Source organism: Pantherophis guttatus, chromosome 6, assembly GCF_059756535.1.
Source record: "Pantherophis guttatus breed Tessera chromosome 6, ASM5975653v1, whole genome shotgun sequence".
NCBI classification, from domain to species: domain Eukaryota; kingdom Metazoa; phylum Chordata; class Lepidosauria; order Squamata; family Colubridae; genus Pantherophis; species Pantherophis guttatus.
The window spans coordinates 77,531,631-77,550,945 of NC_142068.1; the positions used below are offsets into that span (position 1 = coordinate 77,531,631).

At 43.9% G+C, this 19,315-nt stretch overlaps 1 protein-coding gene across 1 annotated transcript; it reads right to left on the reverse strand.

Annotated features, from left to right (window-relative positions):
• Window positions 1-1,755: 1,755 nt before the first annotated feature.
• Window positions 1,756-15,186, reverse strand: PCBD1 (pterin-4 alpha-carbinolamine dehydratase 1). Its single transcript, XM_034426023.2, has 4 exons — window positions 14,955-15,186; window positions 5,389-5,520; window positions 3,210-3,290; window positions 1,756-2,182 (listed from the first exon to the last, which is right to left on the reverse strand). The coding sequence occupies exons 1-4, from the start codon at window positions 14,955-14,957 to the stop codon at window positions 2,084-2,086; spliced, it is 315 nt and encodes a 104-aa protein (XP_034281914.1). The 5' UTR covers window positions 14,958-15,186; the 3' UTR covers window positions 1,756-2,083.
• Between the last annotated feature and the right edge of the window lie 4,129 nt (window positions 15,187-19,315).

Here is a 19,315-nt window from a genome sequence, read left to right on the forward strand (position 1 = left end):
AATCAAGAATGTAATGCAACAAAGCTTGTTCAATTATCTTTATTCTATGAAAGGTTATAGCCAAATAACCAGAAAAAGGAAGCACAACTTGCTTAGGTTGTTGTCAGGTAGCTTTCCTTCATCTGATTGTAGCCAATGAGCTTGAGTGTTTAGAGAGCCAATCAGGTGTCATTTTTTTTTGGCAATGAACCAATCAGATCACAGTAAGATTCAGTTATTGATGTCATGTATTGAATCTGAGAGGAGGACATTTGTCAGTGTGTTATGTGATCGCTATCAAGTTGGTTGGGGTTTTTTGTGTTCTTTCATTTAGTGAGCTTGTAAAAGGTAATAAAATTAAAGTAATGGTGCAAAGAGTTGACTGGTCGCCCAGAAAGCGATGTAAAATATATTATTAAGTGAACAAGGCTACAGTTATAAAGAAATTAGAAGAAAAATTGGTGGAAACTTAAGCAAAGGTGGCACTTCTAAGTTTTTGAAGAGGTATAAGGAGACTCAATAACTACAAAACCACACTGGTAAAGGCAGGAAAAGGGGCACAACAGTAAGTGATGACAAAAGAAATAAGAGACTGTGCTTACGTGATGGAAGAAAATCATCTGGGTGTATACAAGATGAAATGGCGCAATGCAGTGTGAAGTTGAGTGCAAGGACTGTTCAGCGCAGATTGCAGGAATTTGGCCTAAAATATAGAATTCCATGAAAAAAGCCACTTTTATCTCTCAAAGAAAGGTTGAAAAGCATTACATTCTTGATTAAATTATCTTTCCATTGATATATAATTTTATGGTACTGCTCCCAAAAAAGTGGTGTCATTAGCCATCAAACCTCAAAAATACACGCTTCCCAAAAGGTTTCCACTATTTTGGCCACTACTGTACCAAAGTTCTTTTATTGTAAGAATTTTACTTCCCTTCACTTACAACTCTCAAGAATCTTTGGAGTAATTTCAATTCTGACCGAAATCCATTATTGTACAAGGATAATGAATGTAAAAAGGAGGCATGGCAGAGACACAGCTGCCATCTTGAAGTTTTTGAGCCCACCACACCCAATGTATGACCCTATCACACGCTATCGGGGTATGTCAACAAATGAAAACCTAACTCTCTTTTAAAAATGTTGATTGACAGAATGTGCGAGTGATTTTAATTTCCTATCTCCTGCTGTACTAGCCTAGGTTAAACTGGATGTGGTTTTGCACTGCATGAAGGGTAAAGCTATCCTAAGGAAGAAAAACAGCCATGATTTGCAATCTGTAGTATATAGGCTTCTATATCGCCAATCCAAAATTATGCCTTAAAGGTAAAAGTTCCCCTCACACATATATGCTAGTCGTTTCCAACTCTAGGGGGTGGTGCTCATCTCCGTTTCAAAGCCAAAGAGCCAACGCTGTCCGAAGATGTCTCTGTGGTCATGTGGCCGGCATGACTAAACGCCAAAGGCGCACAGAACACTGTTACCTTCCCACCAAAGGTCGTCCCTATTTTTCTACTTGCATTTTATGTGTGCTTTCGAACTGCTAGGTTGGCAGAAGCTGGGACAAATAGCGGGAGCTCACCCCGTTACGTAGCACTAGGGATTTGAACCGCTGAACTGCCAACCTTTCGATCAACAAACTCAGTGTCTTAGCTACTGAGCTACCGCGTCCCTTTAAAAGACGATTAAGCAATTCCAGCATTTCCCTGTCTACCCCTTCCATGAAGTCAGGCAATACAAGAAACAGTGTGGAAGAGAAATGCACGAGGAAACAAATTTCCAATAGACTGCATATAAGAGCGGACTTTATTAAAACTGACAACCACAGCGGGCTTCTCCTGCACCTACTTAATACTGCTAAACAGGGTTACAGAAAGAACCCTAGAGACAGATATTGACACAAGACAGATTTATAATGGATAACAGATGAATTCACAGCAGTGGTGCCTATTGCAATGTGTGACCCTATGTGTGAAACTTTTTTTAAAAAGATGGGTTCTCCCATATTAGCTGGATACGGAGGCTAGATTAAGTTTGTCACGATACTTTCCGACAGGTTAAGATGCAGGAGCTACCTTTACAGACAAAGATGGGGGTGAGCACTTTAGGCCAGTGTGTTTGCAACTTGCTCTATAAAACTGGCCAAGTTGATGTCCCGTTCAGATAAACCAGCACACTCGTGTGTGCTTAAGGTTATGTGAACCTGAAAAAAACAACAACACAAAATGCCCAATTAATACAGCAGTTATGAGAAGGCATAGCAGCAAGTACTTGAAAGAGCTAAAAGATCATTTTTTAAAGTACGGAATGATAAATGTTTTTAGTATCGTCATTCACTGCTGGCCTCAGTGCTTAGCAATGAAATTTAAAACACTTTGTCCCATCAGGATTAGGGAAGCCGGTCACTTTGGTGTAGAAGAGTTTTTTTTTTTTTTTTTAAGTTACATTGCAATTGCTAGATTGAGCTACTACTATGAACTCCTTCCATATCAACTGGGAGCCAATCTATAATCTACACCCCTCTCCTCCTCTTGCTGCATTATAAGACTGGTAGTTGCTTAATCATATTTATCATTGTATCAGAATAAGCACTTCTGATAAGGCTTAAATACCCCCCCCCACACACACACTCCATACCACGTGTTTGCACAAATGTGATCTCTGCTATAGGTTTGGGCACCTAGAAAAGTGCAAAACACTATAGATTTAATGGGCTTGTGCTACAATTGTCTTATATAGTTAACATAACTTTATCTAAACTTGAACAGAGAGCCAGGCTGGGATTGTGATAAAACATCAGACTAGAAGTTGGGGAGACCAGAACCAGGTGAGTGACTTGGAGCTAGTCATTCTCTTTCAGACCTAGGAAGAAGGCAATGGAAAACTTCCAAACAATCATCATCATCATCTCCATTTAATGACCACATAATCCCTTGCGGGGTGGAATCTGGGCAACTGAATGGAGCAAGCAAGTGTTTTAGTGGCCGGATGCCCTTCCTGTTTCCAATGTGGAGTTTTGTTCAACGGATATATTCTCAGTGTGCCCAGAGAGAGAAATATCTGCCTCTACCTAGGATCAAACTCACAGCTTCCTGATTGGTGAGGCGAGAGCCTCACTTCTAGGCCACCGCACCACTACTTCCAAACAAAATTATCAAGAAAATTGCAAGAATCACTCAAAGCCACCCCCCCACCCACCCAAAAGGGTCTGAACAACTCTTATCTCTTACTTTGTTGTAAACATTAAACCATTCAGGATGATGATCCAGTTTTTCTGCTTGTAGAGCTACTCTGGTCATAAATCCAAAGGCCTATTTAGAAGATGAAAGAGGATTTTAGAAAAAAACAAGCAAAGAAGGGAAACTCCACACAGGCTCCACGAATAAGGCATATAAGCTACTTGTCAATATTGCCACAACTGAAAAGTACACTGCACAAATCACACAATTAAGGGTCTATCGATACATTTCAGTACTCTCCAAGGACAGCATTTAGTTTCTCACGTTTTATGCAAAAATGCAGAATGAGACAGGTTTAAGATTAAGTAACGCCCCCATCTTACATGGCCATTGATGTGGGCGGCTTGGAGCTGTAGCACCGTAACATCTGCAGTTCTGCAAGAGTGCTGCTTCTTAGGATCGCAGTTGGTATCGCCAAAGGAAAATTCATGCTATGCAATTATTACGTCCATGCTTGTCAAGGAACAGGCGGGTGAAATCCAGCAGGCTCTGACAGGTTCTGGAGAACCAGTAGCGGAAATTTTGAGTAGTTCGGAGAACTGGCAAATACCACTTCTGGCTGGCTCCAGAGTGGGGTGGAATGGGGATTTTGCAGTATCCTTCCCCTGGAGTGGGAATGGAGATTTTACAGTATCCTTCCCCCAGGAGTGGGATGGAAATGGAGATTTTGCAGTATCCTTCCCCTGCCACGCCCACCAAGCCACACCACGTCCACCAAGCCATGCCCACAGAACCGGTAGAAAAAAAATTGAATTCCACCACTGGAAAAAGGCCTCTAATGGGTGCAAACAAGTTAAGTGATGAGATTGCCAGACCACAAGCAGATGTTTTGAGTTGGTCCTTTCCTGGCAAGCATGGCAGAAAAAAAGGAAAATCCACGCACCTTTCTTGAATCTAAGCATTGGTATCCTCTCCAACCTTTTGGGGATGGAGTGGAAAAATAATTAGGGCTGAACCTGAGGCTATTTGCATTTGCATCCAAGGAACATTCAGACAGCAAATGCAGTTGGATTTCAGAGCCACTCTTTGCAGCTCCTGTCTCTACAAAGCTATTGTAGCGCCAACAGGCAGAGCTATGTTCCCTTTTGCTCTACCACATGAGGACTGAAACAATCTTGGTATCCCACATAAAGAATGTCTATGCAGATTCTCAAATCATCCAGGTCATAGTTCCAAAAGTGTTCTGAAAATGTTTCTTGGATGAGAAGCAAAATCTTTTCAAACCAAAAAACCAAGAAAGTCTAGTTGTCTTTTGAATAAAGCACTTTTGGGAGTACCGTATTTTTCGGAGTATAAGACGCTCTAGGGTATAAGACACACCTTAGTTTTTTGGGAAGAAAATAAGAAAAAAATATTCTACCTCTGCCTACCAGCATCTATCAGTATTCATCTGGCTAGCGTCCTGTCAGTGTGTGAGAGAGCTGAGGGCTGTTTGGAAACTGAAACAGTATTTGCTGTGTGAGCAACAAGGAAGGAGACAGCAAGGAGCCTGGGCGTGGCTTAGCTCAACTGTTCTAAAGCTGCATGCTGTGCTGATCTCTGAAACTGAAACTGAAACTCCTCCTCTTTGTGTTTTGCTTGTGTTGGAAAACCTGCTTTTGGTATTGTATATTTACTTTATATTATATATAAAGAGAAGTTATTGAATACTGTTGAATAAGTTACTTGTGTGTGCTTTCTGGATGTGACAGTCCTTGCAGCAAACAGCAAACAGCCAGGTCAGCTTCAGCTTATTATTGCAGCCTGATTCAGCACGAGCAGCTGATTGGCAGGTGGATCAGCCTCTGGAATACCCCCAATCAGCTGTTCCAGGCTACAGGGATTGCCACAGACCATCGCCTCCTCCGTGCCTACATTCGGTGTATAAGATGCACCCAAATTTTCACTCTCTTTTAGGGGGGAAAAAGTGTGTCTTATACTCCAAAAAATATGATACATAAACAGAAGCACTGGCAAGTATTAACCCACAGACCCACTTACACATGTCAAGAGTTGCGACACTACAGAATTAGGAACTGAGCATCTTTTGCAGCTGCTTGTGTCATGGGATTTGCATCTTAACCGAGCCTACTGTTAATCAGTGTATAGAGCTGCACGTCTGGTCATTGTTCCCAACCCATGCATAAGCCTGGCTTTCTCAAAATAAAATAATAGATAAGTGCTTTTGTACCCGATTAAAATCCTTGAAATGGAACTCCTTGTAGATAGCATCTCTGCCTTCCACCTCATTCCATCCTACTGCTCTGAGATTTGGCAGGAGCTGTTCTCTCTCTTCGCCGCTCAGTCGGTGAGCTTTTCCTGCCTAGGAGAAAATGGAGAAAGCCTCTGCAACAAACATCTAGATAAACCTATCTCTAAGCATGAACAACACGTCTACGTAGAAGCTATTTTCAGATGAATCTAGAGCAGGGATGTCAAACTCGATTTCATTGAGGGCCACATCAGGGTTGTGTTTGACCTCGGGGTGGTAGTGGGCTTGGGCTGGGCGTGGCCCTCTGCCAGCGAAAATGAAGCTCGGGGACCACACGCAGCCTGCCCGGGCCCCATTTTTGGCTGTGACGGCCTCCTGCAGCCCTCTGCCAGCAAAAATGGAGCCGGGGGGCACACACAGCCTCCTGGTCCCCGTTTTTGGCTCAGACAGACTCCTGCAGCCCTCATGTGCGTGCACCCTCAGCTCTGTTTTTGCTGACAGAGTATTGCAGGATGCTGTCACGGCCAAAAACAGAGCCTGGGAGGGCTGCACATGGCTGTCATGAAGTCCGTTTGGTTTTGGCAGAGGCAAAGTCCTTCGTGGGCCAGTCCTTCGCGGTTTCCAGGACGGCCCCGTGGGCCAGATGTAAACACCCCATGGGCCGGATCCGACCCGCGGGCCTTGAGTTTGACACTCCTGAGCTAAAGCATCAGATCTAGTGGGTTTTTTTTTAAAAAAAAATTATTCGGAAGTCAGTCTCGTAAATAGCTACTTAGAGAAATATAGAGCACTCCAAGCTTACGGCACTCCAACGTTCCATGACTGGCGCGGGAAGAGGATGGGAGGTGTAGTCCAACACACAGAGAAGGCACAAGTTGGGGAAAAGCTATCCTCCTGCACTGGCTGTACGCAGCATGTTGCACATGCTTTCATGCAACAGACACCCTGGCCTGATTTTGCTGCCTCCAACTCTTGTTCAAGGTAAATGCAGGTTGTGGCAAACATCAGCACATTAAAGTGGTGTGTTCCTTTGTTGACATGACCCAAATGGTTACATTCCTATTTAGGGGGAACACATGTCCCATTTTGCTTAGGTATCCATTTGCTTTATTATCCATAACATGGATTATAAGCAGAAAATAACCAGTTTCTATTTCGGGGAAGAACAATATATCCAAGAAGGTTTGTGTTAGTGCTAAAACCATCCCATAATTTACAGTCCTTTATTGGAAGCCATTAAAATGTGCTAGACCACTTTGTTAGGGGTTATATAAATAGACATAAACACTGTCGCTAATTTGATGCCAAATATGTCATTCAATACAGGTTTTGACTTGCTTAGCACTTAGACTTATACACCACTTTATAGAGTTTTAGAGCCCTCTTTAAGCAGTTTACAGAATCAGCCTATTGCCCCCAACAATCTGGCTCCTCATTTTACCCACCTTGGAAGGATGGAAGGCTGAGTCAACCTTGAACCTGGTGAGATTCGAACTGCTAAATGGCAGTCAGCCGGCAGTCAGCAGAAGTTGCCTGCAGTACTGCACTCTAACCACTGCGCCACCAAGGCTCACTTGCTACCACAGTTGCAACCAGAATTTTGGTTGCTAAGCATTGGTTGAATCACATCCAATTCTACTACCTTTTTGCTGTTAAGTGAATCATATAGACATTAGTGAATCCAGTTTCCCCCACCGACTTTTGTTTGCCAGAAGCCAGCTGGGGAGGTCCCAAGTTGTGATCGCATGACCCCCAAATTTTCTTCACTTGATGGGCAGGGATGCTCCCAACAGTTGTAACGGCAAGCACTGTTTATGAGTCACTTTTTTCCAGTGCTGTTGTAATTTTGAATGGTTGTAAGCCGAGGACTACCTGTAGAACATTTAAAGTTTACTGCAGGGTTCGAATCTCGCCAAGGCTCAAGATTGACTCAGCCTTCCATCCTTTCTAAGGTAGGTGAAATGAGGACCCAGTTTGTGGGGGCAATAAGCTGACTTTGTATAAATATACAAAAGGATGAAGGCTATTGCTGAGCACATTGTAAGCCGCCCTGAGTCTTCGGAGAAGGGCAGCATATAAATCAAATTAAAAATAAAAATAAAAATTGCCACATGCAGCAGAAATAAAAACCCCGACTAATCATTTTCATTGCTCAATTCTACCAACAGAGATAACCTTTATGGCCATGCTAAATTCTAAGTCTGAAACCCCATGATTAATAGCTATGATAATTTACACTGATAATTTTACATAGTTTGGAAGTTGGCTGCAATGGACTTGGATGTTAAATAAAACGTTGATTAAAAGCAAATGGTTAACTAGAAGACACCCACATTTATATAAAAAGGCAGAAACCAAATCTTAATAAGCAGCTTCTTTCTTAGTTAATGGTTAAAGGCTATTGCATCATTAATCCATGTCCTTTAATCTTCTGTGGATATTGGGAGGAGCCCATGGTGACAAATAGGAACATGCCAGCAGCTCTTACTGGTTTCCATACTGTCAGTTGGAAGGACAATTGTGCAACAGTTTTGGAAACTTTTTTGATGAATGCTAATGCAAAGCAAAGCAAATGGGATTGAAGGGAGAATAACTCGGTTTGGATCCAACACAAAATTATGTGACTTTCTTCCCTGAGGATTCTGGAGCTGAGAATCTCCAGCTGAAAGGATTTTATTCCCATCGTGGTCTTTGCAGCTGGCATAGATTTATTCTACTATAACCCACTTAGCAAAATAATTGTGTATGTGTGTACAAAATTATATTATATTACAGGAAGTCCTCGACTTACAACAGTTCATTTAGTGACCGTTAAAAGTTACAACGGCACTGAAAAAATTGACTGAAGGCCATTTTTGACATTTATGCCCACTGCAGCATCTCCCATGGTCATGTGATTTACATTTGGATGTTTGACTACTTCATATTTATGATGGCTGCAGCATCCCGGGGTCATGTAATCCCCTTCTGCAACCTTCTGACAAGCAAAATCAATGGGGAAGCCAGATTCACTTAACAACCGTGTTACTAACTTAACAACTTACGTGTTCCACTTAACAAATGTGACAAGAAAAGGCGTAACAAATTGATCACTTAGCAACGTCAATTTTGGGCTCAATGGTGGGCGTATGTTGAGGATTGCCTGTATATCATATCAATTATCTAACATTATGTTGCATTACATTTAATATACTTCATGTGACATAAATATGGTTTCAAAGTGATAGTAAGACACCAATAAGCATTTGGAACATCTGCAGACTGCTTGATTTAGAGCAGGGGTGTCAAACTCAATTTCATTGAGGGCTGCATCAGGGTTGTGTTTGACCTCGGGGGGGGGGAGCGGGGGGAAGGTGTGGTCAGGGAGGGCTTAATGTCACTCATGTCGGAGGTGTGGGGAGGGGCTGTCTGTGTGCCTGAGCTCTGTTTCCGGCTGCGACAGCCTCCTCCAACCCTCTGCCAGTGAAAACGGGCTCCTGAGCTCGGTTTTCGGCTGCAATAGCTTCTTGCAATCATCTGCCAGGCACCACGGGCTAGTCCTTCGCTGTTTCCAGGGCGGCCCTGCAGTTCAGATCTAAGCATCCCGTCGGCCGGATGTGGCCCGCGGGCCTTGAGTTTGACACCCCTGATTTAGAGCAATGCATAATTCCAGTGAAGAAGCTACATCCGCAATTCTCGGAGAAGGCCTCAATGGAATCTTTTATTGACCTATTCTATAGTGTCCCACGGGATGCAGTGGCTCAGTGGCTAAGATGCTGAGCTTGTCGATCAAAATGTCAGCAGTTCAGCGGTTTGAATCCTTAGTGACACGTAACGGGGTGAGCTCCCGTTACTTGTCCCAGCTTCTGCCAACCTAGCAGTTCGAAAGCACGTAAAAAATGCAAGTAGAAAAATAGGGACCACCTTTGGTGGGAAAGGTAACAGCATTCCGTGCACCTTTGGCGTTGAGTCATGCCAGCTACATGACCACAGAGACATCTTCGGACAGCGCTGGCTCTTCGGCTTTGAAACGGAGATGAGCACCGCCCCCTAGAGTCGGGAACGACTAGCACATATGTGCGAGGGGAATCTTTCCCTTTATCTTTACCCTACAAAATATTCTGGGAGTTCCCCAAAAGAATTCCTTGCATGTTTCTCTTCAAACCTCACTTCTATCCTGCTTAATGGATGCTACATGCAGCAGCACTTCAGCGAATTGAAGCCATACTGAGTAAACACTGCGCAGCACAATAAACCTCCAGCCGCTGCCCTTTTACTGAGATCACCTGATAAACGTGTTCCTGGTATCTTAGCGACTGCTGATAAGGCTTTTAGAGAAAGAGACAGACAAGGTTTATGTCCGCCAGTGATCTCACCCACGCTTTTATTACTGGCTAACTGAAAGCAGGGCAATGGGGGAAAAAAATAATGGAGAGTTAATATTGTAAGAATGGATTTCAGGCAATCGTGCTCAGAATAAGATTGAACTCAGTGCATTCTAGACATCACATAACCATTTGAGCCCGGTCATCTTATCTTTGCACATATTAAATGCTGCAGCTTTTTCTTGACTCAGTTTTATTAGTTTTAAAGCAATTTAATACAGGTAGTCCTCGCCTTAGAACTGTTCATTTAGCAACCCTCACTCCCCACCCCAAAGTTACAGCATCGACAAACATGACTTACAACTAGTTGTCATGACCATTGCAGCACCCTTCCAGTGTCAAATTTTGATGTTATCAAAATTTGGCCACTTGGCAAGTGGCTTGTTTTTATGATGGTTCTTGCATCTTGGGGGGCCATTTGTGACTTTCCTAGCTGGCTTCTGACAAGCCAAGTCCAGGAGAGAGGCCACATTCACTGAATGACCCACCCTGATTCACTTAGCAACCACATGATTCACTTAGCAATTGTGGCAAAAAGATCATAAAGTAACAACTCTCTTGCTTTGCAATGGAAATTCTGTCCCCAATTGTGGCTTGTAAGTCAAAGGCTACATTTTAATCTTTCTAGTAAGCTGTCCCTAAAAAGGGACACTCTGAGCTTGTCGATCAAAAGGTCGGCAGTTCAGTGGTTCGAATCCCTAGTGCCGTGTAATGGGGTGAGCTCCCATTACTTGTCCCAGCTTCTGCCAACCTAGCAGTTCGAAAGCACGTAAAAAATGCAAGTAGAAAAATAGGGATCACCTTTGGTGGGAAGGTAACAGTGTTCCGTGCACCTTTGGCGTTTAGTCATGCCGGCCACATGACCATGGAGGTGTCTTCGGGCAGCAGTGGCTCTTCGGCTTTGAAACACAGATGAGCACTGCCCCCTAGAGTTGGGAATGACTAGCACATTACTTTTATCTTTAAGCTTCCCCTATTAGAGAACGAGTTAAGTCCAGCCGTGAAATTGCATCACAGTTTTTCCAAGGCTGTAGGCCACGATCAAGATCAGGGGTATCAAACTCACGGCCCACGGGCCAGATGCGTCACCTGCTGGGCACGTCCACCCCCGGTTTAGCGAAGGGGGAGAAAGTTGGGATACATCACGTGATGATGCGACTTTGACAGCCCTGATCAAGACGGATAAATTAGTAATGAAAATAAAAACAACCCTTGACTTAAAAGTTTTCTTTTGAGATGATACAAGCTTTCCATACAATACAAAGAATTGATCCTAAAGGGATGGGTTCCGAGTTCATTCAAGGCAATCGCCCTCGATCAAGGGTGTCAAACTTGATTTCATTGAGGGCCGCATCAGGGTTGTGTTTGACCTCGGGGGGGGGGACGGGGACGACGGGGGGCGTGGTCAGCTCGACGTCACTTGTATCGGGGGTGCCTGTAGGCGGCCCGAGCACTCTGCCAGTGAAAACGGGCTCCTGCAACCCTCTGCCTGCAAAAACGAAGCTCAGGAGGGCTGCACACTGGCAGAGGTACCATGGGCTGGTCCTTCACTGTCTCCAGGGCAGCCCTGCAGGCCAGATATAAGCATCCCCCAAGCCGGATCTGGCCCGCGAGCCTTGAGTTTGACACCCTTGCCCTAGATAGTTATAGGATCAGCGAGTCTTTTATCTTCGGTGTCTACCAAGGACCAAACTGGCTGTGCTGGTGGGGGATGGGGAGGGAATGGTTCTGAGCAAGCAGGCAGCAAGTGTGCCTGGGCAGCTCCATTTGCTGCTTGCACAAGTGAGGACACGTATGCGTGCTCGCATGCTGGCTGGCTGGCTGTTTTTGCGGCCTGGTTGCCAACCCCTCACAGCCCACAGGTTGGGGACCTCTGATCTAAGATACCTGGAAGGCACCCCCAAGTCTGAATATAAACTTGGGCTAGGAATAGAAACCCTGCGCCCTCAATGGGTAAAGCTCCCATTCTGGTCTGCTAAGCCAATTGGTGTGATTAGATTTCCACAAGCCTCTGTTCGGCAATGAACAGTATAGGGTTTCCTGCTTAAGCAGGGGGTTGGACTAGAAGACCTCTAAGGTCCCTTCCGACTCTGTTATTCCACCCAAGGCTATCCCACAATTCTCCATATAGCACTAACAATGACTGAAATTTCCATTTCTCTCCTTTTGTCTTTTCTTCTGGGATATGAAAGGTTTTCTGGCTGGTATAATTTGCTTGCCTAGCCCACCATCCTTTGACAAGCCTACATCCCTTTGTCACCAGGTTGCCAATCCCTGATCCCAGAAATGTAGTTAACAGGCATTTGATTTGCGTGGGGTCCCAAAGTGAGAAGTATTTTACTTTCTTTTGCAAAGTTCATCACAAAACTGCTTTATGCCTCCTGCTAATAGCCATAATCTTGTTCCCCCTCCCCCTCTCAATCCAATCCAGCTGCCATTTCCCTGATTAAGATTTCAAATTTGTTTTTGGAAAAAGAAAAGTCTGAAACATTTCACCATATGTGCCTTTGATGACAACACATGCCCCTAAATATTGCACAGATGTTTTAAAAAAAACTCATGCAACCGATTTCAGTAAGCTGCAGAAAAGAGTTAAGCAAAGAGGAGACCAGTTCCAAGACTGGATAGAGTTTTGTAAGTACCAGACCTGAGAGAAAAGCAACAGAGGCCCAGAACATCTGCTCTTGCATCTAAGAAAAAACAACTGGAAATTTACCCAAGATATAGCAGCTCCTTTCTGGCTTCAGATGGAGCAGCGTTAATGTTATCCATCTCCCTTAAACTCTGTAGGTCTGAACATATCTCTGACGGCCATCCTAGAAAGCAGCTGGTTCTTCCTGGAAGCTTTGCAATAAAAGTCCCAAAAGTGCTTTTTTCTCCCCCAAAAGGCAACTGGACTTCGTTTTGTTTTTCTTTGAAGAAGTTTCGTTTCTCATCCAAGAAGCTTCTTCAGCTCTGATTAGATGGTGGGGAATGGAAGGATTTATACTCCTTGCAGACAAGCTGGTCATCTGCATCCTTTTAGTGAGTCATTGAGGCCACCTGGAGGATTATCTATGTCATCAGGATCGCCTGAGTGATGCAAATGGTTTTGGCAGCTTCTTGGAACTGTTGAAAGGATTGTGTTGTAGACTGGAGATAGATGGTGTCGAATCCCACCGCTTCTGTTGAGAGAGGGCTGTTCATTTTTGACACAGATGGCCTCTTTGACCCCTCTTTCAAACCAGCTGTCCTCCGGGTCCAAAATGTGGACTTTGCTGTCTTTGGAAGAGTGGCCTTTTGTTTTTTAAATGCAGTCCATCTGCAAAGGACCAGCTATCTTGCAAAGAGTATAAATCCTTCCATTTTTACATCTTAATGAAGGTGTAAAAGCAAGATAGAAATGTAGTAAGAAAAATGGGGAGAAAGGAGGCATAAAATGAATTAACATAATTAATATAAACGTAAGAAATTTGGAATGCTGCAACAATGCTGTAACAAATTAAATGAAAATATAAAGGCATGATAGAAATACAGTAAGATGATGGAGGAGGAAGTAGTGGACACAAAATATATACTCGGATGACACATTGAATGTCAATTAATGATGCACTGTTTGTTTGTTTTTTTAAAAAACTTTTTACAAAAATAAATAAATCTATTCCCCACCATCCAGTCAGAGCTGAAGAAGCTTCTTGGATGAGAAGTGAAAAGTCTTCAAAGAAAAACCTAGAAAGTCGAGTTGGCTCTTGAAAAAAAAAAAGGAGCCTGGATACCTCAGCAGACTAAGCACTGTGATTTAACACCAGCTGTCTGCAATTAAAGTAAGATCGAATCTCATTAGGCTCAAGGTTGACTCAGCCTTCCATCCTTTCTAAGGTAGGTAAATTGAGGACCCAGTTTGTGGGGGCAATAAGCTGACTTTGTATAAAAATATACAAAAGTATGAAGGTTTTTGCTTAACGCACTGTAAGTCGCCCTGAGTCTCCGGAGAAGAGCGGCATATAAATCAAATTTAAAAAAAAGAAAAAGAAAAAGAAAAGAAAAGCATCTTTGGGACAACCGTGACCTGGATGACTGAGAATCTCCAGAGACCCTTTGCGATGACGATGACAACGACAATAATAATAATAATGGGAAGTGTTCGACTAGTGATTTGTGATACGAAATCCAGCATGGTTATCTCATTTGCTGGGTATACTGTCATTTTTGTGCAAATAATAATAATAATAATAATAATAATAATAATAATAATAATAATAATAATAATAAAATAATAATAATAATAATAATAATAATAATAATAATAATAATAATAATAATAATAATAATAATAATAATAATAATAATAATAATAATTTGACTTTACAAACCCTCCGACGATACCTTAACAGTTCCTAGGTCCTTGGTTAGGACTCGAGCTGCTGAGCTATTAACCAGCCTCAAAGGCTGTGAATCTCACTAAAGATTAAATAATAATAATAATAATAATAATAATAATAATAATAATAATAATAATAATAATAATAATAATAATTTGACTTTACAAACCCTCCGACGATACCTTAACAGTTCCTAGGTCCTTGGTTAGGACTCCAGCTGCTGAGCTATTAACCAGCCTCAAAGGCTGTGAATCTCACTAAAGATTAAATCATCATCATCATCATCATCATCATCAACATCATCATCATCATCATCATCATCAAACCTAGACCTGCCTGCCAAATTAATTAAATCTCCTTGGCTGCGATTTGATAGGACGCCTCCCGGTGCCTTTTCCCCACTTGCTACTCCGCCCTCCCCTCCGCGTCCCTCCTGCCTTACCGGAGTAAGGTCGTAGTTGGGAGATGCGCGCCGCTCTTACAAGAGACCTCGCGAAGCTTAGGCGGCGAGTGATCGAAACAGACAGACAGACAGACAGACGGAAATAATAGGAAAGAAGAGCTGGACAGAGACAGGCAGGGGCCAGACAGACGGATAGGCGCAGGCCACCAGCGCAAACTCAATCTCGGCCACTTTCCCTTTCAACCGACCTGAGTTCGGATTAAGAATTAACCCAGAACTGCCAACATTGTATCTCTTTCCCCCACCCCTCCCCTCCCCTCAGACCCAGCCCCATCGCCTCTCCTGGGCGGAGGTGGGGGGGCTTGCAACTTTCTCCCCCCCCCCCCCCCCCACCGCCAGCGCTCTTGGGGAACTCACCATGGCTGGCAACGGCGGAGCGCGCAAAGAGCCAAGAAAGCGCCGCTGATTTCCAAAGCGCAACTCGGCAGGCGGAGGGCGCGGCCCTCGGACCAATGCGGTGCAAGCGGAGGTGGGGCGGGTCGAGAGGGCTCCGTCCCCTCCGTGGGAGAGAGGCCGAACCACGGGGGGGGGGGTGCAGCTGGGACGAGAAGGCTGCCCCCCCCCTCCGGCAGTCTCCGCCTGGGGGTGATGAAGGGATCTTGCAATCCCGAGGGATCTCGGGAAGATTAATAGAGTCGGAAGGGATCTTGTAGGTCATCTAGTCTAACCCCCCCTCCCAGCCGAAGCAGGAAACCCCTACACCGTTTCTGACCAAAGCCATCAAAAGGGTTTTGAGACCTGCCCGGGTTTTTTTTTTTTTTTGTTGGCCATAATAAACAAATACTTAGGGAATCGAGCCAATGACGATTTACTCAGTTAAAGAAGAACGCAAAAGATAAATTCAACAACTCTGAGGGTTTTTTTTTTTTTTTTTGCAACAGTTCCGAAGGGGTTGGCTTGTCCTCGTTTTCTTCCAGGCTTGAAGGAGTCACTAGTCACACAGACACACAGACACACACACAGACACAGACACAGACACACAAACACAGACATACAGACACACACAGACACAGACATACACACAGACACACACACACAGACACACAAACACACAGAGAGACACACAGAGACACACACACACACACACACACAAACACAGACATACACAGACACACACACACAGACACAGACACACAAACACAGACATACAGACACACACAGACACACACACAGACACACACACAGACACACACACACACAGACACACAAACACAGACATACACACAGACACACACACACAGACACAGACACACAAACACAGACATACAGACACACACAGACACAGACATACACACAGACACAGACACAGACACACACACAGACACACAAACACAGACAGACACACACAGACACAGACATACACACAGACACACACACACAGACACACAAACACAGACATACAGACACACAGACACAGACATACAGACATACACAGACACACAGACACACACAGACACACAAACACAGACACACACACACACACACACACAGAAACACAGACAGACACACACAGACACTCAGACACACAAACACAGACATACAGACACACACAGACACACACACACAGACAGACACACACACACACACACACACACACACACACACACACACACACTGGGCACTGGAGCAGCTTGGCTGGGCCCCAAGTATCTCACTCTCTCTTAGACAATTCCACCCAGTTTTCAAAAAATCCACTCACCTCAAAAAATTCTGAAGTTCGGAGGAATCCACAGGGCTTTTTCAAAAAGTCAAGAAAACACGTGTAGGAAGTTAGCACCCACCCCTCTCCTAGAAGAATGACATATTCTAGGAAATATGAAAAAGGCAGAATATTATACCTTCCTGGATGAGAAATGGAGAAACATGTTTTTTAGGCAGGAAGCAGACTCACTCTTAATAGCTGCCCCCCCCCATAGCCCACAGCAGATGTCAGCACTTAAGAGATAATTAAAACTCGGACCACACGTTTTCTGAATTGTTTTTATCCCAGAGCTATAATTGCACTCAACAATGAACTAAAGGGCCACCCTCAGCGAGCTGTTGGACAGTATTACTTGGTCTGTTGTGTCGATGTTTGGGTGGTTTAGGGGTGGGGAATTGTGGTGGGTGGGGGTGTTTGGGGATTGTTTTGTGTGTCGGACCTGATCTTTGGGTCTTAAGTGAATTTCGCTGTATGGGTATACTGTGTATACACGTACAATGACAATAATTGAGCCGAGGTGGCGCAGTGGTTAGGGTGCAGTTACTTCAGCTGACTGCTAGATCAGCAGATCAACAAATCAAATCTCACCTGCTCAAGGTTGACTCAGCCCTCCACCCTTCCAAGGTGGGTAAAATGAGGACCCAGATTGTTAGGGGGCAATATGCTATTTAGTATACTGTCTTTGGTGTAAGCCGCCCAGAGTCCTTGGAGAGTGGGCGGCATAGAAATATGAAAAATAAATAAATAAATAAATAAAGTTGTTGTTGTTGTTGTTGTTGTTGTTATTATTATTATTATTATTATTATTATTATTATTATTATTATTATTATTATTATTAGATAGCTAGGTCTATTCATAGCAAATGCCCTCACCCAAGATCCAACAAAGGTAGGATTAGCCCTCTACCCATCTAGCAACAGAACTCACCACATGGCACCTGGGGAGACTGCATCACCCAGCAAGGCTCAACCAAGCCTTGGGGATTCAAAAGACAACCTACAAAGTTACCCCTGCATGGCCCCATAGGAGTCTGACAACCAATCAGAATACAAGCTCAAATTCAAAGCCCAACAGAGGGTATAAATCTCTCTCTTTCTCACCCATGTGCCTTTTTTGCCTAGGATCTCAAAACCACGGGATCCTATCCACCATTAAAAACCATCTTTCCAAACAGCCACCATGTTTCCAGGGTCTTTCTCCCCACTTGGAACTGAACCCAGAAGGATATTTCTTCCAACACATGCAATGCACGTTTAAACAGCCAGCCGAATTTCAATTGTGTCTTTGCAGTCACTCTCTTGACATTTTTTTTTTTTTTGACAAGCTGATGTTACAGAGGGATCCAGGGAGTTTCTTTAAATGGTCTATGTGGGGAAGCAACATTTGTTGGGAGAGAGAATTCAGATATTTGCAAAGATGAATGGGGTGCAGAAAATAATCCTGTGTAGGGATCTCTTGTCCAAAGCATGTGCAAATTATACTGCCTGGACCTTGTGACCTTGATCAGTCTAAGCATCAAAGTCCTATGGAACCAGCGCTTCAGAATTTCCCAACAAAATTTGGCAGCTCATGGTAACAGTGTATTTCCAGCCTTTGTGGGAACTTTATCCTAGGTTGGAATTCAGCACGTTGGAAAATGCTGGGTGGTGCTTTGCTAGTTGCCACTGGAAAGTATGCAAGTAGTAATGAGTTTGTGTTTACTTGCAAGGGGTACCGGAATTGGAAGACTATGATGCAGACTATGAAGACTACATGGTACCTTGGGAGGATGACAAACAGGCAAAGAAGCTCAGTTTTTGTTAGCCTTGTGACAGTGGTGAAATGTAAAGTTTGTTACTACTGGTTCTGTGGGCGTCTCATAATTTACTTTATAATCTACTACTGGTTCTTATGCTCCGTCTCATAATTGGGTAGATCAGGTTGCACTGATAGATAAAGGAATCATTCGATTAAAAATATTTTGAGCCGAATGGTTTTAGAGTTGATTTCCCAGGAAGACAAAAGTTTTTGCATTAATTGTTGATGAAGCCAAGGGATTTTCTGTGCAGGAAGAAATATCAGTTCTTCTCCATTCTTGCTACAGTGGGAATATGTTTGACCAATTTGTCACTGGATACTGTTTAATTGATGAGTTTTATAAAGAACATCTTAGCCTCATGATGGTGAACCTATGGCACGCGTGCCAGAGGTGGCACACAGCACCGTCTCTGTGGACACGCGAGCTGTCGCCCCAGCTCAGCTCCACCATGCACACACGCGCGCCTCCTGCCAGCCAGCTGGCCTTTCGGTCTCTGCCACGCATGCATGGGGGGCGGGGCATATGCAGGGGGCCACACGTGCATTGCATTTGGGAGGTTTGGGTCAGTGGTGGGTTGCTCCTGGTTCGCACCGGTTCGCAAGAACCAGTAGTAAAAATTTGTAGTAGTTCGGAGAACCGGTAATAACATTGGCTGGCCACGCCCCTGAACCGGTCCCTGGCCCGGTCGCCACTCGGTTACCCCACCTCATCAGAGGCTTTTTTTTTTTTTTACTTTTAAAAGCATTTTTTCTACAACCTCTTCAGCCGAAAAAATGCTTTTAAAAGTAAAAAAAAAAAGCCTCTGATGATTCCGTGGTTCTGCTGGGATCGTCAGAGGCTTTTCAAAGCATTGTTTTCTGCAACTTCTTCGGCTGAAGAGGTAGTAAAAAAAATGCTTTGAAAGCCTCTGATGATCTCAGCTGAGTTGCCTGATGGGCAGAGGCTTTTCAAAGCATTTTTTTCTGCAACCTCTTAAGATTGTAGAAAAAATGCTTTTAAAAGCTAAAAAAAAAAAAAAGTTGGCCACGCCCATCCAGTCACATTACCCCCACCAAGCCACGCCCACAAAATAAGCCACACCCACAGAACCGGTAGTAAAAAAATTTAGAACCCACCCCTGGTTTGGGTGTGCGCTTTGGGTACTCAGTCCAGGAAAAGTTAGCCATCACTGTCTTAGCCTATTGTGGCACAGATACAAAAACTTGCGTAGCGCAATC